The sequence below is a fragment of the Martes martes genome (genome assembly GCF_963455335.1).
Source record: "Martes martes genome assembly, chromosome: 14".
NCBI classification, from domain to species: domain Eukaryota; kingdom Metazoa; phylum Chordata; class Mammalia; order Carnivora; family Mustelidae; genus Martes; species Martes martes.
Genome location: NC_137902.1, coordinates 25,904,383 through 25,928,242, shown reverse-complemented (window position 1 = coordinate 25,928,242; position 23,860 = coordinate 25,904,383). Strand labels below are relative to the sequence as shown.

At 51.4% G+C, this 23,860-nt stretch overlaps 1 protein-coding gene across 1 annotated transcript in view; it reads left to right on the top strand.

The window, feature by feature from the left end:
- The window catches only part of SUFU (SUFU negative regulator of hedgehog signaling), a 112,322-nt gene that overhangs the window by 73,154 nt on the left and 15,308 nt on the right, over positions 1 to 23,860 (top strand). Inside the window, exons 4-9 of the mRNA XM_080823109.1 lie at positions 2,342 to 2,484; positions 3,366 to 3,451; positions 3,719 to 3,791; positions 7,181 to 7,334; positions 9,178 to 9,289; positions 23,035 to 23,169. Of these exons, the coding sequence (XP_080679235.1) occupies positions 2,342 to 2,484; positions 3,366 to 3,451; positions 3,719 to 3,791; positions 7,181 to 7,334; positions 9,178 to 9,289; positions 23,035 to 23,169 (703 nt within the window). The remainder of the gene's footprint in view (positions 1 to 2,341; positions 2,485 to 3,365; positions 3,452 to 3,718; positions 3,792 to 7,180; positions 7,335 to 9,177; positions 9,290 to 23,034; positions 23,170 to 23,860) is intronic.

Here is a 23,860-nt window from a genome sequence, read left to right as displayed (position 1 = left end):
GAAGAGGAAGCAGGCTCCCCACTGAGCAGAGCCCGATGCGGGGCTCGATCCCAGGACCCTGAGATCATGACCCGAGCCGAAGGCAGAGGCTTTAACCCACTGAGCCACCCAGGCACCCCTGTATAACCTCTTTTTATATGTTGTTGTGTTCAGTTTGCTACTGTTTACTGAGGATTTTTGTGTCTATGAATAAGGGATAATGGTCTCTGGCTTTCTTGTAATGCCTTTGTCTGGCTTTGGTATCAGGGTAATATTGGTTTTATAGAAAGAATCGGCAAGTGTTACCTCTTTTATTTTTTTGAAAAATTTGTGATGAATTGGTATTAATTCTTTAAATGTTTGGTAGAATTTACCAGTGAAGCCATCGGGGGTAAGCTTATTATGGGGTAAGCTTTTGAACTACTAATTCAATCATTTTACTTGTTGCTTTGTTTCTAACTTATAGATCATGCAAGCTACTTGTAAACACATATTTCTGTAAAAGGAGAAGGAATCTGGTAAGAGTGGGCACAGCAGGAATTGGGAAATTTGAAGGTTTCTAATTGGCTCTGGCTAGAGCCAGAGCCTTCTCTTTATCTCTTTATCTCCCCATGTCTCCTAGAGGAAGTAGTCTTCCTTCACCCTCATGAATGAATGCTTTTGAAGTTAGGACCAAAAAGATGGAAAAAGTAGTTGGTCTACCCACACCTGACACCAGAAGGGAGTTAGTATTCAGACCAAGACAAGGGAGAGCACAGGCTTTCTCAGGCCTCCCTGGGAGGCTTTGGGCTGGTGTGTGTGGATGTATGTGTGTGTGTGTGTCTGTGTGTGTGTATGTGTGTGTTTTCATGTTCTGCCTTGCCTTAAATATTGATCAAAAGTGAAGAGTCCCCAGCTGTTGAGAATCCCAGATCATAAGTGATAGACCACAGTGAACCACCATACAGCTGTTTAAAGAATGAGGTAGCAGGTGCTTGGGAGGTGCCGTCAGTTGAGCGTCCAGCTCTTGGTTTTGGCTCAGGTCATGATCTCAGGGTCCTGGGACCGAATCCTGCATCAGGCCCCATGCTCAGCGGGGAGCCTGCTTCTCCCTCTGCCACCCCCCACCCCACCCCAAACCAAACGTGTTCCTGCTTGCCAATTCTGCCAGCCTTCGATAGAAAAGGACAGGCTGCTACTGTGGCTGCTCACTCGGCCTGGCACATCCAAAGACTTATTTGGGGTTGGGGAGCCATCTTGTGTACCCCGCCCCAGCTTGTGTACGCTCTCTTTCTCTCTCTGTCAAATAAAATCTTAAAAAAAATAAAAGATGTAAGTACACCTGGGTGGCTCGGTGGGTTGAGGCCTCTGCCTTCGGCCCAGGTCATGATCCCAGGGTCCTGGGATCGAGCCCTGCATCAGGCTCTCTGCTCAGCAGGGAGCCTGCTTCCTCCTCTTTCTCTACCTGTCTCTCTGCCTACTTGTGATCTCTGTCTGTCAAATAAATAAATAAAAACCTTAGAAAAAAAAATTAAAAATGTGCAAAGCAGTGTGTTGCCATTTTGTTAGGAAAACGAGGAGGAGGGACCCTGTAGACACACATAGGCTGGTAATGGCAGAGTACCTTTGGAAGGGTACCGAACAGAAGAGTCAGGGGTAGGGGGGACTTCATACCCCACGGGTGTTTTCTTCCTTGTGGCTGTGCTGTCCTCAGCAGTGTTTTTGAAGTGCTGATCCTCTGTGAAGCGCAGTGGTGAGGCTCTGAGTTGGCTGCGTTTGCATGTTTCCCTTGGTCAGCCCAGGCACCGTGTCTGTGATTTCATGGAAACGCCCGCCCCTCCAGACTGTCTATCTGGGCAGAGGTGTGTGGGGCACCGTCCAGACCTCCATGTACTTGAAGCCTCCAGTGTTCCTCAGGAATCCCTCCATCTGTCTACCTGTGGGAAACCAGTGGCCAAGCTCAAAGAGCCCTCCACAGGTGGTTCCTTTCAGAAACACTTCCACCAGCACAGGAAAGGACTGGGACCAGGGCTGTGCTTTCCCAGGTGGAGTGCCTTCACTGACCCCCAGCCTCCCTGAGGATTTCTGGCCACGTGGCCCCACATGGAAGCACCTTGTTCTTTCCTGGCAGACCTGATCAAAGATCCCCAACCCCAAATAAGTCTTTGGATGTGCCAGGCCGAGTGAGCAGCCACAGTAGCAGCCTGTCCTTTTCTATCGAAGGCTGGCAGAATTGGCAAGCAGGAACATGTTTGGTTTGGGGGAAATAGCCACAGTCTTTCCTCCTGTATGAGCAAACGCTTCCTCTGGAAGATGGGGGAGCTTCCCAGCCTGGGCTTCTCTGCTGGAAGCAAGGCCTCCAACACTCATGTCTGTCCCGCAGAGAACACCTTCTGCAGCGGGGACCACGTGTCTTGGCACAGCCCTTTGGATAACAGCGAGTCGAGGATTCAGCACATGCTGCTGACCGAGGACCCACAGATGCAACCTGTGCAGACACCCTTTGGGGTAGTTACGTTCCTCCAGGTGAGGCTGGGGTTGTACAGGGGCTCGAGCCTTCTCTGGGGGAAAAGCCTTTGTAGTACAGGAGGGCTTGGGTAGGGAGTATGACGGCAGTAGATTTCCTTGTCTTCTTGCATTTTTTCTTCCCTCTGCTGCCTCATGAGATTCGGATGGTCTTGTTTAGCCTGCTGCAATGGGGAAAGGAGGAAAGGGAACGGGCCACGGTTGAGGGGGGTGTGTGGAGCGGCTAAGGCTAACAAGGCAGGTATTTTGGTGAGCTGATGAAGACCCAGGCAGCCGCAGGCACGGGACCACCCAGCAGGAAGACAAGCTTTGGGCCAGCCTTGCCCTCGCGCAGGGGGAGAGTGCACGGCCACCCCCGCTGCAGCTGGGTTTGTGATCATGCTGGGTCTGTGTGAAGGTTCGCTTGTTTCCCTTGAGGTTTACACAAAGGCCCCGCCTCTGAGGAGGAAAGAGCTTTTCTGCAAACCACTGGGGCCCTTTGGTTGTGGTTCGGAGCTTGAAGGGCCTCAGAATCTCCTGTGTTTACATTCCCTGTGATCCTAACCTAGGCCAGAACATCTCCCTAAACCTCCCCTGGCTCCGGAGGTGGGGGCTGAGGACCCATTCTGATGTTCACCTCTGCAGTACGGGGCTGGTCATTGTGTCACCCAGACACCCGACCCACTGTAGTAGGACAGGGGTCAGCCCTCAGTGCCCTGTCTGTGGACTCTTCCACCTCCTAAGGAAACCATCCCATTTTGGACAGACAAGCCCCTGACCCTAGATCCTGCCTGTGGTCCCCCGACTTGAGTTGACCCTAAAAGAGCCTAGGCAGTGGTCCTCCTCGATGGGTGGAAGGAATGGCCGTTAACACACAATGGCATCTTGTCCCTGGGTCTCAGATTGTTGGCGTCTGCACCGAGGAGCTCCACGCAGCCCAGCAGTGGAACGGGCAGGGCATCTTGGAGCTGCTGCGGACGGTGCCCGTGTGAGTACACGCCCGCCCTGTGAGGTGGGGCCTGGCTTCCTGGGCCTGGGGGTGGGAGTTCCTCCTTACCCCCACATGTGGGCTTCCCTTTACATTGTTTTTCAGGCACTGGTTTTTCACATCAGGGACTCCTGATGATTCACTCCCTGATAGTCCCTGACTTCGAACTGCTCCCCTGTGTTCTGGGCCTGCACAGGGAAGTCTGAAGGCCCAGCCCATCAGCCCCAGACCCTCAGTTACCATCCTGTCCCCTTTCCTTGTCCACAGCGCTGGCGGCCCCTGGCTGATAACTGACATGCGGAGGGGAGAGACCATATTTGAGATCGATCCACACCTGCAAGTATGTCTTGAGTGAGGAAAACCTTTCTAGCACACTATGCGTAGGCCTCTTCCAAATAATACTGGCTTTCACGCTGGGAAAACGGAGGAGCTTTATTTGTGAATGAGTAGAACTCTGGCATGATTTGGAACTTATCTCCTGAACTCTGCAGAGTATGTAGGGAGCAGAGAGCTCAGGCCAGGAAAGCTTGCCTCAGACACATGGTTTTTGGGATTTAAAAGGGGTGGGACTAAATTGACTTTGATATTACAAAGAGATGGAAATGTATAATACTGAGATTGCTTGGGATGATACTACAGTCATAGCTTGGTTGGAATCATAAAAAAAATGAGGATCTGTGCTTACTCTGACACTTTAAAATATAAGAGCAGTTTTCGAGATAATGGAACTACATCAAAGATGCAAACTGGAAATTGTTTGTACCAATAAAAAAAAAAACTAAAAAAAGTGTGGGGGGGGGGGAGGATGAATTTTACTGTATGCAAGTCATACATCAATAAACCCAACTTAAAAAAAAGGTAAGATCACCAGCTTTTCACTATAGAACATCAATATGGCTTGTCCAGTATTCATCCTCCCATTTCCCCCGTCTTCAAAAAACATAGACCTTCCTTCACGGAACCACCTCCCTACTGCCAGCACCCTGTAACACCCAGGATGGGTGATACTGACCCCATGCCCCAGCTGCAGTGGGTTGTGATTGGCCAAGTGATCACACACCCCTTTTAGATACAGCTTCAGCTTGGGCCATCAGAACTCCTGGCTCCCCTCCTGGGCGGGATGGCATTCCTAGATATATAAAGGAAGTCTGTATACAGGCAGGCCTGCAGTTGCCCACTCACTGTGGCCCAGCTGTGCAGGGACATCTTTGATTTCTTAGAAGAAACACACTTTGCATGCTAGTTAATTTTGAAAACCACTAGAGCATATCTTCCTTCCTAATGGGCCACTCATGAAAGAGGGCAGTAGATGGCTAAGAACGTTCCTGGCATGTATGCACTTCCTTCTACTCCCCCCGACCAGTTGTAGGCCATTGCCATCTCTGAACCTTTCATGTCTCTCAAAATCGGGTAGTCGCCAGGAGCTCCATGTGTCCTCTAGGAGGGACTCGAGGTGGCAAGGGAAAGGTAGCAGGCAGATGTACAGCCAGCAGTCCCTGGGGGTTCTTTACTATAGACCTCTTGAGTTTTGGGGCAGAAGCCCTACTCATTCACACATGATGCTCCTCTATTTTCCTAGTGCCTTTAACACTGAAGTTTTCAAATTGCTGCCAGGATCCTCTGTTACCTCTACCTTAAAGTTGGTTTCCCTATAGCTTCTGCTTATGCAAAAACCAGGAACCATGAAGGCTACGTTTCCCCATGTCCTTGTTCTGCAGCTACACTGGGATCCAGCATGGGGCACCGTGGGCTGTTGGTTAGCCCTGGTCATAAGTGCCAAGCACTAAGAAAGAACTTGGTCATTTGAACGGGTAGGGTAAGCAGCCCATCCTTTGCATGCCAAGAACAGTTCTCCATCCTAGTCTTTGGGCTCTGCTGAGACCAGCCAGCAGGATCCAAAACACCCAGTGGTCTTTAAAAGCAAGTGGTGGGGGGAAGGGGCTGGCTCAGTAGGTGGGCCATTCAACTCTTGATCTCAGGAATCATAAGTTCACGTGCCATGTTGGGCCTAGAGTTTACTTAAAAATAAAAAAATTAAAAAAAAAAGTAAGCAAGGGGATATTGGTGAGAAAGCCCAGTTTTTTGTTTTTTTTTCCCTGGTGGCCCTGTGCACCAAGTGGGAACTCTTCAGTGCTCATCTGTAGCTGTCTGGGGCCTGCTTGCAGGCGGTTCATTGTAGAGCTGTCTTCTCTTCCTTTGCTCTGAGCTCTGCTGCTAGCCAGCTGTGTGCTTTAAAAAGTCCCTTAACATCTCTGGGGCCTAACTCTTTCCTTTTTTACTTATAAAATAAATGGGCTGAACTAGTTGAGTCAAGGGGCATTCTCAGCTCTTTGCTTAGGTGAGGGGCCTCAGGGCAGCCAGTGGAAAGGGTAAAGCTCAGACTCTACCCTGAGCAGAACAGGGCCTGCCCACTCCTGCCCTGGAGCACAGAGCTGCTCCTGTCCAGTCAGCCTCTCCCTGTCTCTGCTCAGGATCCCCAGCTTTGGGGCGCTTGACTGGCTCAGTCAGTAGAGCATGGGACTCTTGATCTTGAAGTTTTAAGTTAGAGCCCCACATTGGGTGTAGAGATTATTTAAAAATAAAATCTTAAAAAAAAAAAAAAAAAAAAAAAAGGATCCCATCTTTGCCCAGGCTGATTATAGCTCTGGAAAGGAGGAAAGTATGACTCTTGGAAAGGAGGCATCAGGGCAGGGCCATCTGCTGACTGGTCTCAAGAAATAAGGACCTTCCCTCTTGTTCCCACAGATAGGCTTCCTGGCGGAGCCACAGGCCCATGTGGTGCCTGTGGAGGCCCCGGCGGGAGGGTCAGGCGGAGAGGGAGCTGCAGATTCTCACTGAGGTGCTTTCAACTCACGAGCTTTATTTGGCCCACATGGCTGTTTATAAGCAGCGTTGCTAGAGCCTTCCAGATGACCTTTAATCCAACGCCCAGCATCACAGAACTATGTTTTACCAGAAATCCCAGGGATGTTTGGGTACAGCTCTTCCTTGAGGCCATTTGGAAAGTGTTGGGACACCACAGTGCCAAGGCCTACACAAAGGCAGGGCCTCTAATGGGGTCTGCAGATGGCCACTGCCCTCCAGGCCCCCATCTCAGTCTAAGAAATGGAAAAGAAACTCCATCCAGAGTCCTTTGCCAAACAAGTTAGTGATGCAGCTAGGGAAGTCCTGCCCTGCTGCTGCTCTCTGGCCGTGCTTTTCTGGGTGACCACACCCTCTGCTGTTAGAAGAGGGAACTGCAGGTATGAGGTCTGAGGAGTTGGGCCCAGTCCTGGCCTCTCCTGCCTGTGGCTGGCTTCCACCCTGTCCTCTGTGGCAGTAACTGGGGGGTTCTTCCTGAATGACAGGGGGTAGAGGAAGGACTGTGCCTTTTCTCAGGGCCGTAGTGCCGCATCAGCTTCACGGGCCAGCATGGGGTGGCCAGAGGTAGGGCCCTGAAACAGGTGTGCAGGTGGTTTTACTGGAAGGTCCAGGTAGAAGACGAGCTTTCCTTGGGATTTTCATGCTTCCTGGCTTCCCCTGATTCCTGGTTCCCCTGGAGGAGTCAGTGGCTGGCAGAGACCATCATGGGTTAGCAACCAGGGCAGAACAAGATCAGACATTCTGCTCTTCCAGCACCTGTTCCACGCTCAGCACCTACAAGAACTCAGTGAATACCGGAAAGGTGGTGGTGACCTTGGGCCACTGGTTCGCTGAAGGAACTCTGGCTCTTTGGTTCTTTCCAAGCAGGAGAGAGTTGACAAAGGCATTGAGACAGATGGCTCCAACCTGAGCGGCGTCAGCGCCAAGTGTGCCTGGGATGACCTGAGCCGGCCCCCTGAGGACGACGAGGACAGCCGGAGCATCTGTATCGGCACGCAGCCACGGCGGCTCTCTGGCAAGGGTAGCTGCAACCACCCAGCCCTCCCTTCCCCTGTCCCCAGGCCCAGTTTTCAGGCTCTCTGCGATGGGGCTATAGCATTGGCAGCCCATTCAGTAGTTCCTTTCCTGGCAGGACTGAAACAGCAGGAGAGGTCTTCCAGCGGCGTGGCACGAAGGGAGCTCTATTGGCCCATTTCTCTTGTGTTTCCTGTGTGTATTTCAGATGCACCGCCAGCAGTGAGCATTGTATTTTAGATTTGTCCCCTTGCAATCTGAGGTCATGGAGGTGAGTGGAAGCCATAGAACAGTTACAGGAAAAGGCCATAGTCCACCCAAGTCTGAAAGAACAAGCATCGGCCACCCACAGAATTGAAACAGGGCCCAGCTCTGGCCTGAAAGCCATGCCAGACCCGAGAATCACTGGCCTCAGGCCCTCCCAGGCCTTAGCTGAGAGAGGCCTGAGTGTGGGACCAGCACACAAACTTCCCTGCCTCCCTGTCCTACAGATACAGTGTGAGGGGCCATGTGCGGGGCACCCTATACCCACTGCCTTCTGCACGGGGCCTTGGGGAAGAAGGATGTGGCTCTCCTGCCGGAAGCTCACCAAGGTGGTCTTGGTTGTAGAAACAGCTATGATTCTTAGCAAAGGGCATCCCTACCCAACTCCAAAAGGAAAGCAGCCATTTACCTATATGTATGTTGACAGCTTGTTTTTCTACTTTCTTTGTCTAGTTCCTCCCACCTACCTACAGTCCTGAACAAAATGCCTGCACATGTGATAGCACTTATGGGAGCTATACTCTTTGCCTAAAGGACAACTTAAGCTCCTAGTGCAAATATCAACCCCCTTTTGCCTTCCTGCTTGTTCTGATAGTGTGCTAATAAGCCCATGGGAGGTTCTGAGAGAAAGCATACAGTCATTAAAATCATTCAGTTGCTTTTGACGAGAAAGATAATTTAAGGAAGGACTCATAGTCTTATCCAAAATTTCAGCCATTATTGGCTAATTTTTTCAAAAATTAAAGAAGTAACCCATATCACTGTAACAAGTCAGACAGTTAGAAAAGTTAGTATTATCACCTCTGTAGTCCACTCTAAGCCCATCCTTTGAGCAACCAGCATTAATCTGCTTTTTTGGATGTGTTTGCTGTTTGTATAGGTAAATCTTGGACCAAAAATCTCTATAATGGACCAGAATAATGACCTTCACCCCATAGTTCAACAAGCACCTTGCAAAAGTCCCATCTAGAGATTCCTCTCTCACCTTCTTGGCCCTTGGCAGACCCATGGACAAGCAGGGTTCCCTGGGACCAAAATGGGGGGATGACCTCAGCTGAGGTCATTCCTCACTGGCCCACCCAAGGAGAAGGGTGGCAGGGTATCACCCGACCACCCAGAGTCCAAAAAATACATAAGAGTTCATTCATGGCAGAGCACTTACAGCCTTAGTGGCCTCCATCGCAGTGGGCAGAATCCCCAGGTGGGCTTGGGCAGTGGCAAAGACCTTGTTAGTCACTGTGGAGCTATGTTAAGGGTCAGTCTGGGGCCTGTGAAGGGGAAGGAAGGGGAAGGACAGTGAAGAGCCCTATCTTGGAAAGTGCCCTTCTGAAGTCCAGAGGCCACCCCCTTGTCTTCTGCAAGAGTGGCGCTCTTCAAATCAGAAATTCCTTGAGAGCACGGTTGCCTCATCTGGCCTATGTCCTCACACTGCTCTCACTCAGCTCTCAAGGCTGATGTCTTGAGTGGGTTCACGGGGTTTCCTAGGACCTTTTCCTAGCATGACTGCAGAGCCCGGTTCCAAGCACAGGGTTGAGGGATGTTAGGAGCCCAAAGGGCCATTGGGCAACTTAGTGGTGTTGTTGCAGACACGGAGCAGATCCGGGAGACCCTGAGGAGAGGACTTGAGATCAACAGCAAACCTGTCCTTCCGCCAATCAACCCTCAACGGCAGAATGGCTTCACCCACGACCGGGCCCCGTAAGTTCCTGGTCCACAGAGGGGATTTGTAGAGCTTCCTGAGAGCAGCGTTCCCGGGCTGGTACAAGGGGGGCAGTTTTGTCCTGAAGTGTCTGTTCCTGGAGCTTGCATGAAAGAGAACAATGCCAGTAGCCCTTGCTGGATGGACCCAGGGTCTCTGGGGCACAGAGACCTGTGGGTCATAGGAAAGGGCCTCAGAGGGGACCCAGCGGCCCAGGAATATAAACATCAGTAAATATTTACACGGGCTGTGTGAGCAGACAGGAGGCCAAGTTGGGGCAAAATCCCAGCCTTGAGGGAGCCCATTGTGCTGAGCACGATTCCCCTCCTTATCTCGGCCTCGGCCAGAGTTGCCCTTCCTTCCTTCCTGGAGCCTGGTCTCCGGCTGATAGCTGCAGCCCCAGGGGCCTCCCTGTCTGGCCAGCCCCATAGTGGATGCCTGCTGCTGAGGCCCTTTTTCCTGCCTTCCTTCCATGGGGCCCAGAGAAGGGAAGGGAAGTCCTTTGCAGGCCTCTGCTGCCCATCTAGGGGCCCCTGTAGCCCTTTGGGAGAGACTGTGGCTACCTCCAGCGGTCAGGTCCTCTTCCTGCTGACCTCTTCCTCTGATAGGGGATGAATGGTGGGCAGGGCTGGAGCTGGGCACCCCCTTCTGCCCTTTGAATCAGGGAAGCTGTAGGGAATAGCTGCTGGCAGGGGATGCCTGGGAGCTGGCAGCCCAGAGCAGAAACCTTGCCTGCCAGGGAGGAAGTTGCTGTGCCCTGGGCTCAAAAGGAAGCACAGCAGAGCAGGGTGATCTGTCCTTCTTCTGAGAAGTCTTTATTACACGCTTGCTGTATGGCAAGCTCAGGGCCCAGGGGGCCATCCAGGATATAGGCTTTTCCTTTGGAGGTGCAGGAACTGAAATTGGTGTGAGTGGAGCTGTAGATGCGTTTCCTTGGAAATAGCCACATCTTTGAATTCTAGCTTCAGGTGCTCATCCACAACCCCCAGAAGTGGTCGTGATCTAATAGTCTACAGAAAAGACAAGTCAGGATGATCTGGAATAGTTAGGGAGGGCTTTTTGGAGGAGAAAAAAACACGAGATGGAGACGGACCTTAAAGTTGCCCTAGAATTTTCAAGCAGGAGAAGGAGCTGACAGGGCTGGAACAGGGGAGGCCTGGCTAGCTAAAGTCAAGGCTACAACCTGGAAACAGACTGTGGGGGAGGGAGAGTTACTCTGGATGCCCAAGATGGCTCACCTGGAGTCTGCCGTCCAGAAGTCATGCAAGTTGAGCTTCTTGGCAAGAGTCCGGAGAAGCCTCCACTGCCATGTCTGAGCAGCTTTCAACTCCAGCCAGTGGGTTTCTCCAGCCATCTGCTTTGAAGTTGCTGGCGTGAGGCACCATGATCTTCCTCTGGCAGCAGCAGATGGCCAGGCTGAGGCGTGGGGTATCTAGAAGCTCTCCACCTGGGACTCTGGACCCTGTCCTGGGGCCATGCTCCTTCCCATGCCCTGAGCTTGGCTTCACCCTCTAGGCCCCGTTGGCACTGGTGGGGAGGCTGGGAGGTACTTGAAGGCTTAAAGGCTCCAGTCTATCACCTATGACTTGTAGACGGTCTCAGTTCAGATGGCCCTGTCACCTCTGGGAGGTCCAGGTTTCCGGACAGAAGGGCAGGGGCTCCTGCAGAGACATACCCCACTGGCCTCAAGTGAGGCTTGAGATCTCACTCGCCATCCTGGGCAGGCATTCAGCTGCTGCACTTGAGGGGGAAGGGGACACAGGGCTCAGGCTTCTGGATGCACATGTACAGCCTAGACTCAGCCCAGCCCTGACGTTGAGAGGGGCGCTGGGTCTGATCTGAGGGCTATCTGTAGACACTAGGTAAGAGCTACAGCCTCCGCCTTTGGCCTGAGGTGACTGAGCTACAAATAGATGAGGGGTGCCAGCCCTGTGGGATCCTCTCCCCTTCCTGCAGCTCCAGTGACCGGTCAGGTACCCACAGTGCTGAATCTGCAGTCTGGAGGGAATCAGAATGTCTCTCTGAGGTTCTCAGAGCTAGTTATCAATTTGTTAGCCAATGGTTGAGAAGTGGTTCCTCTTGCTTTGCCAAGATCCTTTTCCAGCACACCCCACAAAGTGTCTCACGGCTCTGGCTCGAGGTTATCTCATGATCGATGATGACAGACTCCGTTTAGATCAGCAAGCACGATTGTAATATCTGTGCTGCCCACTCTGGGACCTGACCCCGTTTCAGATAAACCACATGGACTGCGACTGAGAAAGCCGACCCCAAATGTGCTGGCACCAGTGTTTGTTCCTGTCCCTGTGGGGGAGCAGCCAGCGCAGGCCTTCCTGTGTGCGCGTCTGAGCTTCCTTCAGTCAGGCTTTCTCGGCCGGGGCGCGCTGGTTCCACATGGCTCTGGGAATGGTCTGAGGAAGCTGCGGTTCAGGAGGGCCGATGGGGCCGGGGCATGAGCAGCTGGGCTCTGGCCTACTTGCAGGGGGCAGGGGTGGGGGTTAAGCACTTGCTGTTTTCATACCCCGCTAGCAGCTAACACTTACATGGTGACGACCATGTGCCAAGTAACATTCCAAGTCTTTACACTGCATGACCTTCATTCATTCTCACAGTCACTCTGGGAAGTAGATAATCTTACCATCCCCTTTTACAGATGAGGAGACTGAGGTATAGAGAGGCCAGTCTTCCCTAGTGTGACCTTCCTTACCCCATTCTCAGGGACCCCATGAGGGACACACAAGGCCATGTCCCTGAGGTGGTAGTGGTGGACCATTGGTGGACCTCATCCCTCCAGTTGGCGTAGGAATAGGAACCTTTCACGTGACACTGAAAACAAGGCTAAGCCCCATGGTAGAAGCTTACGATGCAGACTTAACTCTAGGGAAGACATGGGGTCAGCGTTGGTGCTTCCAAATCCCAGAGATAACGAGCTGTATCATAATTGGCTCATTTATACCAGAATTCCTTTCTGACACAAAGCCTTGTTTTCTTCATGTTCAGAAACAAAACCAACCCTATCTCTGTCCCTACATCAGGGCTAGGGGATTTCTTTCTTTCTTTCTTGAGGCCTTACTTCCTGCTTCCCAGAAAGGCAGGCCCCTCTGGGTAACCTGCTCCTCTCCCACTTGCCCTTGCTAGCCCTCCTCCCACTGCCTTCCCAGAAGGAGAGTCCTTGGCCCTTTTTGGGGCTTCTTTCAGGGTTTCACAACCCTTACATTCCAGCCATGAAATTTGTATCTGGCTTTTCCCAAGATGACCCGTTGAGAAAAGCCTCCTTGGGCTTGCTGGCGCCTCCCTTCCCACTGCCTGTGCGGGTGAGTTTGGGAAGCAGGGGAAGCCACTCCTTTCTGTCACTGAGGACAGCCTGGCTTGAGGACTGTGCCTGCCAACATCAGCAGGGACCTGAGGAGGGAAAGGCCCCGGACATCTTCTCTGTCTGAGGTCGACTGGACTGTTCTACAGACTTTGGCTTTGGGACTCGGGGGATGCCTGTGGTCAGGTGTATTGGGTGGGGAGCTTTGCATTTCCATCAGCTTCTGCTCTGATGCAGGGGACCTGAGGCAGTGATCCAGGCCCTTCTTCTCACTCTGCCAGGGTCTCCCTGCCTGAGGCTGGAAGACCTTGATGAAGCTCTCTGGGCCACACAGCCTCCCAGAGAGAGGCAGTGTTCGTGCGTGTGTGTGCGCAGGCGCGTTGGCAGGGGAAGGTCCCCGACTGTGAGAAAAGCGCTTTGTAGTTGAGGCACCTTTAAAAAGCAAACTAACCATCATTTCTGAGCCAAGTTTTTCAGTCTTCATGGGAATCATGCCAGCAGTTTTTAAGGCGTTTTTTTGTTTTGTTTTGTTTTGGTTTTTTTTGCCTTTTTGCCTTAATTTCCTGAAGAATTAGGTTTTGTAGTATGAATTCCCTGGTTGTGACTTTCTCCACTGCATAACCCCCTCCCCCAACACATACACATGCTTGCACATACATTTCTCTCCACTTTTAGGAGTGTCTCTGCTCCCATCTGTTTGCCTTTTGGATGGGGTGACTTTGCTGCCTCTGCTCCTATCTTGAATAGCTTATAACCTGGCCAGGGAGTCATCCTTTAGAGAAACCTATGTTTTCTTTCACTCACCCTATGAGGCCCTTTTTAATTAGAGGAAGAAAATATCTAGTTTGCACCCAGTGAACTGAGTGAAGGGAGGTGAGTTTCCATCTGGGAAGACAGCTGGGCTGCTGGCACTCACGGCTCGCACACAGGGCAGTCAGGGGTGACCCTGCTCCAAGTTTCTAGTGCATCAGGGCCATGGCCAGCCCAGAGCCTGCACCTGTCATACCAGCTTCCCTCACCATCCCACGCTGGGGAAGTACATTGTTTTCATGAAGAGAAGATCCAGAAGGAGACAGTCCTGCTCTCAGGGCCCCGGCCAGGTCCTGCAGGGCTAACAGGAGGAAGGGCCCAGGCCTCCAGGATTCACACGTGTCCCACTGAGCGCCTGCCTTTGGGTGCCTTTCTCACAGAGAACGCGATGGAGAGGGCAGAATGAGGCGTGCCACAGAAACCGGGCACAGGTGCATTTCTGCTTGAACTCCTCTCTCTGCTCCACCTCCCCAGAGAGATGGAGCCGAGGCCACTGTTTACACCAGAGCCTTGGAGTTCGTGGCCAGCGTGTTGAATCCTAGTCCACAGGGCAGCCCCCTTCTTCAGAGTCGCACAGTCACAAGTGTTTTTATCGCCCATCTTTGATCCTCAGTGTCACCTAACACTTGAGCAGTGAGTCACTTCTCCAGGGAGGGGAAAAGGAAGGCTCAAAGGTGAGAGCTGGAGAGAGGAAATGACTCAGTGTCTCAGAAGACGGAAAGCCAAGTGCTCTGGGGAGAGTGGGCTCACTCAGGAAAGCCGGCCTCCTCATCTCCCACCCAAGTCAAGAGGGCTGGGCTGGGGCTGGAGGTCCCTGGTGCCCCGAGTTAACTCCTCTGGTTGACAAAGGCGCCCTCTCATCATCACACCAGTTTCACTCCTTCTCTTGTCCTTGGCCACGTGCTGCCCCACTGCCCATCCTCACAGCCCGTCTTCAGGGCGCTCTCAACAAAATTACCATATTTGTTCTTCGCTTGTGGGTGTTTACCAGGTAACAACCTTGTGTTTAGGAGTAGTTGTAGACCTGGGGCTTTACCCTCATCCCACACCTCTACCCCATCCCAGTCCTACCCTGAAGGGGGACCTTCAAGTGGTTCTTTCTCCGCAAAGTTCAGAGCTTTTGTCAGCAATCTGAAAGCAAAAGGAATAATCTCCCAGCCAAGAGGCAGAAGCCAGAGGTTGGGCTGGCTCAGCAGGTCAAACCCAGGTCGCTGTTGAACAGTTGCCAACCCTGGTGCCCTGGTTCCTGCTCCCGGGCATCCCTAAGGAGGAGGCCCCAAGTCGCATGGTCAGTGCAGATGTCACCCCTGTCATAGGACTGGGGCTGTGGCTAAAAGGAGTCTTGGTGGTCCAGCTCCTTTCCTTTCCACGCCGGCTGCCATTGATAGAACATGACCAATAAATACCCTTGGGCTAAGATGGAAAAATGAAGGCTTTCAACCTAAGGAGACCCAGGTGGTGAGGAAACATGCACACAGTTCTGTCAGTCTGTAAAATGTGGGCAGAGCGAACAGGGCTGTGTACTGTAAACCATACAGTGCTAGAAAATCAGGAATCTACCTTGACACTGGAAGGAGTGTTTTAGGATATGTAAAAAGTCACCTTATGCAGTGGGAAGTGTATATATAGAATGTGTTACATAGACAGGTGGTAAAGAAGAAATAAAGGGAAAGATTCAGATCGATTCCTGAATTACCGAGGTGTGCATCAAAGCCACCCCATAATCCACCCCTCACTGTTCCCACTTCAGGAAGAATCCTGGGCCAGACAGGGTCTCATAGCTGAGCAGGCCGTTTTTATTGAGGGTTGCAACATGCCGGGCCCTGTGGTGTGAGCTGCTATTGTCCCCATTTTACAAATTAGAACACAGAGGCTTAGACAGATGGTACGACTTGCCTCGGGTCAGTAAGCCAGGAATAAGTGTCAGGGTCAGGATTCGAACCTTGGACTGTTTGATCCAGCCCTCTCCACCACTGGCGACTGCCTGTGAAAGAGGATACATGTGGAGGGGCTTCGTGCCAATACGTAGGAAAAGATAACTGAAAATTAGGCCCTGGAAGTTTGCACACCACTGTACAGAGGAGAGCTGGTGTTTCAGTTTGCCTCGAAACCCATGAGGGTGGCAGGTCCATGGGCACCGTTTGGCTAAGAAGAGCATGTCCCCAAATACGGTGAAATCTGTTGGAGGATATACTCCACCAGAATGAGTGAGGAAGATATGCAGGGGACAGGAAATGGGGTCCAGCATGGGAAAGGAGCCATGGGAATCACCAGGTGATGGCAAGCAGCAAGAACAGAAGGCAGCCAGTTCGGACGGGTCTCTGAAGGGAGGGCTTGGAAAAAGATAAAATTGATAAATCCCTGATGTATTTGAGTATCTTAGGGAAATCTGTAGACCATTGGTAGTTAGTTTAGGATTGAATTAGGGATAAACACGTAGAAAACCAAGACTGTTATTAAATCCAAGGAAAATAGAAAACTGCACCAGAAAAGTAAAGTATAATTTTCTGAAAGTATACATGACCGTATAGTACATGCCTCACTTGTAGATAGCACTGGTTTCATACAATAGTGTAGACACTTGATGCTGATCCAGACAAACTTGGGATGCCATTCTCCTGGGAAGAGGAGGGTGGGAGGGTGGGATGGACGAGAGTTAAGACCTCATATTCCTTTGTAGGAAGGCAGTAGGTGAAGCCGGAGAAATGGGGAAATGGGGAAGTTGAAGTGAAGCATATTAGAAGTCTGGAGGGGCGCCTGGGTGGCTCAGTGGGTTAAGCGTCTGCCTTCAGCTCAGGTCATGATCCCAAGGTCCTGGGAAGGAGCCCCGCATTGGGCCCTCTGCTCAATGGGGAGCCTGCTTCTCCCCTTGCCTGCCACTCCCCCTGCTTGTGCTCACTCACTCTCTGACAAATAAAATCTTAGGAAGGAAGGAAGGAAGGAAGGAAGGAAGGAAGTCAGTCAGCCGGTCTGGAGAAAATACCAAAAGAGTCCACTAACAGAGATGAGAGTGGTTGTCTCTGAAGAGCAGGGTCAGAAGACCCTGTGACTCTTTAAACTTTAAAAAGAATTGTAAAGTCCAAGAAGTGATATCCTAGGAGCGGTTATAGCTCAGCCTACCCAGTGAAAGGAGAGAATAACCCACTCGGACTGGAAATCACAGAATTAGCACCAAGGCCGCCCAGGTGGTGCAGAGACGGTTCCCCTGCCCCGCCGGCCCCAAGTGAGGAGCTGAGGATTAGCAGCTGTAACCACCTGACAGGCCTCCTGAGAGCTTCTGTTTTGGCGTAAAGGGACCAACAAGGGGCACTTATCCAGCCATGGGGGCAGACTGGACATGGAGTGGAAGTGGCAGGGCGCTGGAAGAAAGCACCTTGGGCAGAGTGAGATCAGGAAGGAAAACCCTGTGCCCTGTCATCCCCAGACAGAGGGTCCCCGCAGGCTTTAAGGGGGTTTCATTGGGTGTTAAGGGAAAAGGTGGTTCTGTGGCTAAGATTGGAAGATGCTGGCTCACATAGAATGAAACAGGCTAGTTTGGCCTCTCCTGTCCTCAGTCCTCAAAATGCCCACATTTTAGTCTTTCATCTGAGACACAGTGTGTTACATCCAGCCCTTGCCCCATCTACTTTTCTAGAAGCTTCCCTTAAATTTAAATTCCATCAAATGCCCTTTGGGAAGTCCTGCCTTGACTTCTAGGAAGCCGTTGTTTTGCTTTGTTTTGTTTTTAAGAATTCAGGGGGGGAAAAAATGTGTCTTCATGGCCTTGAAACCCCAGAAGGAAAGCCCACTCAGAGGGTTGGGAGGTTCTTAAGGAGAAACATTGTGGTTGTTTTAGTTGGCCTCAGGAAGACCTGGGGATTTCGTCTCAGTCCTTTATTCGTTCATCGTGTAACCTTGGGCTAGTTATTTAAGTCTCTGAGTTTCAGTTTCTTCATCTGTAAAATGGGAAAAGTAATACCTCTTGATAGAGTCGCCATGAAAATGAAAGAAAGGAAGCAAAGTACTGAAAGGGTTTAGCCGAGAAGCTGGGCCCAGAGTCTGCATTCAGTAAAAGGCACCTCTTAACAACATATTGTGACCAGTCCCCTGGAAACTAGAACGATGTGTTATACCTCCAGGGACCAGGATAGGTATGCAGAGAATCCTTTACATAACTCAGATTTCTTGAAGAATTTGAACAAAATATGGAAGGAGAAGTATGTATTACCAGCATAGATTATTAAGGAACAGCGTCAAGAAAAGCTGAAACTCAAGAAGAACTGAGTCTTTTGCAAAAAAGTGCTATGACCAGCAAAAAGGACTTTATTTTTTATACTTCTGTTTGAAACAACCAGAAGAAGAAAGTGTAGGCCCTATTGTTTGGACAGAGTAACTTTAATCAATTACAGAGAGAAAGCAGGATTTACCCAAGTTCTGTTATGCTTCCATCTCAAAAAGAATGGTTATCAGAGTAGTTAGAGTCACCTAGGCATCCATGAGAAGACTGAAGCCGTGATTTCAGGCTTCCTGGCCCACATGTCTTGTGCCCCAGAACACTGGGCGAATTCACAAATGAGATTTATGAAGCCGGTGTCCGTAATCTTCGAGGGAGTAAGAGAGAGGTGTTGGCAGACTGAAAGCACTCCAAAGTTTCAAAATGCAAAAAGCATCTTGCACTCTCCAAACTAGTGCACGTACTGTCAACTCTCAGGGAAAATTCTGGACTAAGCTATTCAATAGGCAGGCTGTGAATGCTCTTTGAAGAGGAACAGCGAGCCCTGAGAGTCAGTGTGGATTCATGAAGAGTCAGACCTCCCAGACCATTCTCATCTATTTTTAGAAATAGTTACCGGGTCGCCTAGCTGGCTTAGTTGGAAGGGCATGGGACTCTTAATCTCCGACCATGAGTTCGAGTCCCATATTGGGTGTAGAGGTTATGTAAATGAATAAATGAAAACTTTTTTTAAAAATTTACCTTAAGGGCGCCTGGGTGGCTCAATGGGTTAAGCCTCTGCCTTCAGTTCAGGTCGTGATCTCAGGGTCCTGGGATCGAGTCCCGCCTCGGGCTCTCTGCTGGGTGGGGGGCCTGCTTCCTCCTCTCTCTCTCTCTGCCTGCCTCTCTGCCCACTTGTGTTCTCTCTCTGTCAAATGGATAAATAAAATCTTTTTAAAAAAAAATTTACCTTAAAAAACAAAGAAGAAACAGTTACCTATTTCAACCTGGTAGACAAAGGAAGTGCTATAGACCTTCTTTAGGGTTTAGAAAGACATTTTCAGAATGTCTTCTGACATCACTGTTGGCAAGACAGAGAAATGTCCACAGAGCATCCAGGAAGGCGAAGGGCTTGGTGATGGGATGGTTGGGTTGATTTATAACTGGTTGGATGAGCATACCCAAAGAGCAGTGATGTCAGTCTGTCAGCCTGTCTGCTTGGCCCTACCCTGTTGACAGTTTAATCAAAGCCTGGGATGAGGACATTGATGGTGAGCTTAACACTTCTGTCAGGGATATGAAGTCAGGGGGGAACGCCAGTATGAAGGATGCCAGAGTCAGGTTTCAGAAATACCTGGAACGCCTGAAACAGTAGCCAGAAAATGCAGAGTTGGCCTCTTAGGTCCAGCTAATCCCCAGTACATACAAGATGGGGAGAAGAGGTCCAAGCGCAGGCCGCGGGAGAGAGCCTGAGGGAGCTGCGGTTGGCAGAGGGTGTGCCGTAAGAGCTGGTAGTATGACGGGGTTTCAAAGAATAGACAATTTGATGACAGTTTTAATAGAAATAAAGTTTCCCAAATAAGAAAGCTCATAGTCCCTCTTTGATCTGCACTGGTTAGACCACATGCTGGATTTATTTCCACACGCGACATTGACTCCTGGACATGACACTCTGGCTTTGACAAACTAGAGTAAATGCAAGCGCACGTGACTTGGATGGCTAGAAGATTTCAGAACCGTGTCTCAAGAATATAGTTGAAATTTGGGGCCACAAATACTGGAAACGAGAAACTGATGGTGGTCTGTGAGAGCAGCCTTGGGGATTTGAAAGGCTGTCATGGGAGGAGGGATTAAACCACTTCTGGGCAGCCTGAGGTTCAGGAGATGAGAATTGCAGGAAGACCATTGTGCTCTGAAGAGGGAAGACGGCCCTGAAGCACCTCCCTCAGCAGAACAAAAGCCTCACGGGTTTTTGTTGGCCTGTATTTGTGCCTTCCCAGAGGCCCAGTGGCTCACCAGGGCCGGTAGGATCTGTTCAGGGAGTTAGGAGCCCTTCAAGTCCCGTCTCAGAAGTCCTGTCTCCCAAGCTCAGGGCAAAGACCTTCGCTCAGAAGTGGGGACTGACTTGGCCAGAGGCAGTTGGTAAAGGCAGATAATTCCCTATTAAGCTATCAGCATTCTTTTTTTTTTTTAATTTTATTTATTTGTTTGACAGAGATCACAAGTAGGCAGAGAAGCAGGCAGAGAGAGAGAGGAGGAAGCAGGCTCCCTGCTGAGCAGAAAACCCGATGCAGGGCTCGATCCCAGGACCCTGGGACCATGACCTGAGCCAAAGGCAGAGGCTTTAACCCACTGAGCCCACTAAGGTGCCCCTAAGCTATCAGCATTCTTGTAGGAAGAGCAGACAGATTTCTAGAGAAGGTCTCCTAACATCCTGTTAATGCATTCCAGATGTATTTTGAACACCTACTACATCCCCAGGCACCGTTAAATGCCTCCTGTGGGTCATCTTGTTTAATCCTTATAATGAAAGGGTATTATTATCTATTCCCATCAAGAGGATTCTGACGCTTAGAGAGTGGGTAAGTCATTTGCCTGAACTCCTGTGAAGAGTCGAACCCAGAACCTATATGTTAGCCATTCTGCCACCTGGAGCAGTGACTCATCCTCCCTCCCCTCGGCCCATATCCCTAGCAGTCCGCAGGGGGTGTACGTTGTGCTTCCCTGGGAGCCCTTCTCCCTTCCAGCACCCTGAAGCTCTGCCTTCTCCTCCACTGGGAACTCAGAGAGAAAACAGCCCAACTGAAAAATTAGGCCATGCTGGCGAGCACAGTACTTATTTTTTTATGACTAAGATTAAGCTGACAACCATGCAAAACATTGCAAACCTGTGTCGGCTGCAGATTTAATACCTCGCCCAGCCCACACAAATAATTCATGCTTCTGCATCGATGTCCAGAAAAAACAAATCAGCAGAAAGCTGGGCTCCTGTGTGTGTGTGTGTGTGTGTGTGTGTGTGTGTGTGTGTGTGTAACGGCCGCGTTTCCATTGAAGCAGCATGCCGGAAATACCCAAGCTCCAGGATTGCAGATCTAGCATTTTGCAATTTTTTTTTCTCTTAAAAGATTAAAGTACGTTTTCAGATGATTGAAGGTTGGTGGGAGGTGTAAATGTGGGCACTTGTCACATTAATTCTTCAGATGATTAAGTTCTTTTCCATTTCTTTAAAGCTGTTTGCAGTTGGGTTTGATGTCCTCGTTCTGGGTGAGTGTGTTGTAGCAGTTACCAAGGTGACTTTAGCTGACTTTCAACAATTTATTTTTCCCTCCAGCGTGAGATGTCTCTAGCCCCGTGTGCTGTTGATTCTTCTCTCCCAGCCCCCCGCCCCCACCCCAGTTGCTATTCATCAGCATTTTTGCTTGTGCCAGAGAAGCAGCGATCCTGATCCTCCCCTGGGCCCCACGGGCTCCGAGGCCCCGCCCGGCAGCCAGGCTTCGGCCCCTTTTGGGCACATGGTGATAGGTCTGTGTGCGGGGCCGGTGGTCGGAGATGGCACGGGGAGGCAACTGTGAGAATCACACCCTGGCTCTTCCCCTTAAACTCACTCTGAGCTCAGTCTTGTCACCTCACCTCTCGGAGCCTCCATTTTCTCATCTGTGAGAGAAGGATTGATCATAGAACATGCGTGCGGTGCTCACTGTAAGGACTCAGCCAGGGAGTGCGTGGGCTCTTTGCTCTGGAGCAGAGTAGAACTCAGAACGCTTCTGAGTCCTGCTCTTGTCTGGGCCCTGAGGGCCCCCATGGAGAGATGATGGCGGGCGTTGTCCTCCTCAGAAGGGAGACATAGCAGCGGGCATGTGAGGGAAAGAGGTCTAGTCCGAGGTCCCAGGGCTCCCACGCTGGCCTGCCACAAACCAGCTCTGTGGCCTTGGACTCATTATGGCCTCTCTTTTGCAAAAGGAGGAAGTAGACTAAACCACCTCAGAGTTTCCTTGCAGTCTTGAACTTCCATGACCGTCTGGGCCATAGCATTGGTCTCCTTCGCAGGTCTTGTGAAAGGGTTTGTCAAAGGAGAAGCCAGGGCAGAGGGCAGTTTCAGAATTCGCTTTGGCAAACCAGAGGAAGAGACTACTTTGTGAAAGAGCCATTATATCTGGGGGTAGATCCACACAGCTGTGGGAATGGTCCCCATTAGCTCAGGGGCTTTTATAAACCACTGCCTTGGCAGGGCCTGGGCTGTCCGATGCCACCTGCCATCCTTTTGCCTGCTGACCTCACACCCTCCCTCCAGGGAGGTTCTCTGCCTGATGGGGTGCCTCCTTGGCCACAGGCCCCAGTGCTCAGCCCCTCAGCATGTGAGGGGGTTGGGCCTGCCCCTCATTGGCTGGCTGACTGTGGGCCTAGACATCCTGGATGGCTCCTGCCCCTTGAATGATAAATAACTAGAGCTTCTAGCCCAGTATTTTGATGGACACTTGGGGAATTGTTCTGAGATTCACAGCCCAAACCAGGATCCGGCCTTTTGAATAGGATCAGTGGGTAACACTCATTTCCGGCTGAGGCTGATTTGAGAGGCTGTCAGTGGGGGCAGCTGAATTTGAAAGAGCCTATCTTAGATTGCAAAGGGACCCTGTGGCCCAGTTGTGGGATGAGCTGTTGGTGGGAAGCAGGACAGGAGGGAGCATGAGGCTGCAGTGACAGCACACTGTGGCCAAGGCCATAGTCGGGAGGAATCTGGTACACGGCTCCTGGGGCCTCAAAACCTAGGAGGATGGTGGCCTGGTTCTGCCACCCAGCCGGGCCCACTAGCCTGACTCCTGAGAGTCTGGTTTCCACCCCCTCCCTGAGGATTGTATCATTTCCTGGTCAGATGGAGGCTGTGTATGTCACTGCAGCTCCTGGCCATTAGCGGGATCGTGCCTGCTCGGGAGCTGTGCCTCCTGCTACTCTCGCACTCCAGCTTTGGGGAACTTGGGAACCAGGGCTCCTGGGCAGGGGGAGAAGGGCTCCAAGATGCTCTTGCTGTTGTGTAGGGAAGACCAAGCCACTGTGACATAAGCTTTCATGTAGTGTGTTGACCAAAGATGAGGCTTTAGCACCCGATCTAACTGCAACCAGATCCCAGCTCCATACTCCCCACAAGGTGACCTGGACAAGTCACTTAACCTCTCTGATCCCCAATTCCTATCCATAAAAGGGATGTAACAGTAGTACCCACCTCATGGGGATGTTGAAAGGAGTGGTCCATGAGAAGAGCTTTGCATAGCGGCTGGTGTTTGGCAAGCACACAGCGGATGGTGGCTGCTGTTGTCACTGTCCTCCATCACCATCATTGTTGTTATTCAGGAGCTCAGCCTGACAGACTCCCATCTTGCTCCTCCCCGTGGTGTTGACCTTGTGCCGAACCTCTTCCTCTGCTTGCCTTGCAGGAGCCGCAAAGACAGCCTGGAAAGCGACAGCTCCACGGCCATCGTTCCCCACGAGCTGATCCGCACACGACAGCTCGAGAGTGTGCATCTGAAATTCAACCAGGAGTCAGGAGCTCTCATTCCCCTCTGCCTAAGGTGAGCCCCACGGCACACAGCTTGTCCTCAGGGAGCCGCAGGCCTCTGCTTGCCTTCTCCCCCACACCTGGGTGGAGTCTTCCCCCCACCCCCAGAGGAGAGCCTGTCAGGCAGTTCTGTCTTGGGCCTGTGGGGGGATCCTATGGACTCTGAGCCAGCCTATAGCCCCCACTAGGCTGAAGAACACCTGTGTGTCCAGAGAGGTGACCTCGGTGCCGCTCCCTTAGGAGGGTTCAGCCGCCGGGCAAACTCAGATGCCCCCGCCATCCCACAAGGCTGGAGTCGGTCACGCTGGGGGGCAGGGCAGCAGCTCTGGTGGTTTGGACTCTTATTTTCTTCACTTGTTGCTTTTCCCATGCAAAACACTCCATTCTCCAAACTCCATGGCCAGCACAACAGACTCCTGGAGGGACCGAGAAGCCCAGCTGTGTCCTTTCTGCTGCTGGCTGCAGTGCCAGAATCCCAGCCCCGTGGCCGGAATTCCCACTCCGCTTGGGGACGCTGCCCTGGGCCGAGTCTGCTCCGCTCTCTTCTTGCAGAGCCCTTGGGGTTTCCACCCTCACTTTTATAGCAGGGAGGTGACCAGAATAACTCTAAACTCAGATGACAGTGACAAGGAAGAAGGGGGTTGCCCTGGTTTGGTCCCTCCCCATGGTCCCCAGAGCCTGAGGAAGGAGTTTGGATGCTAACC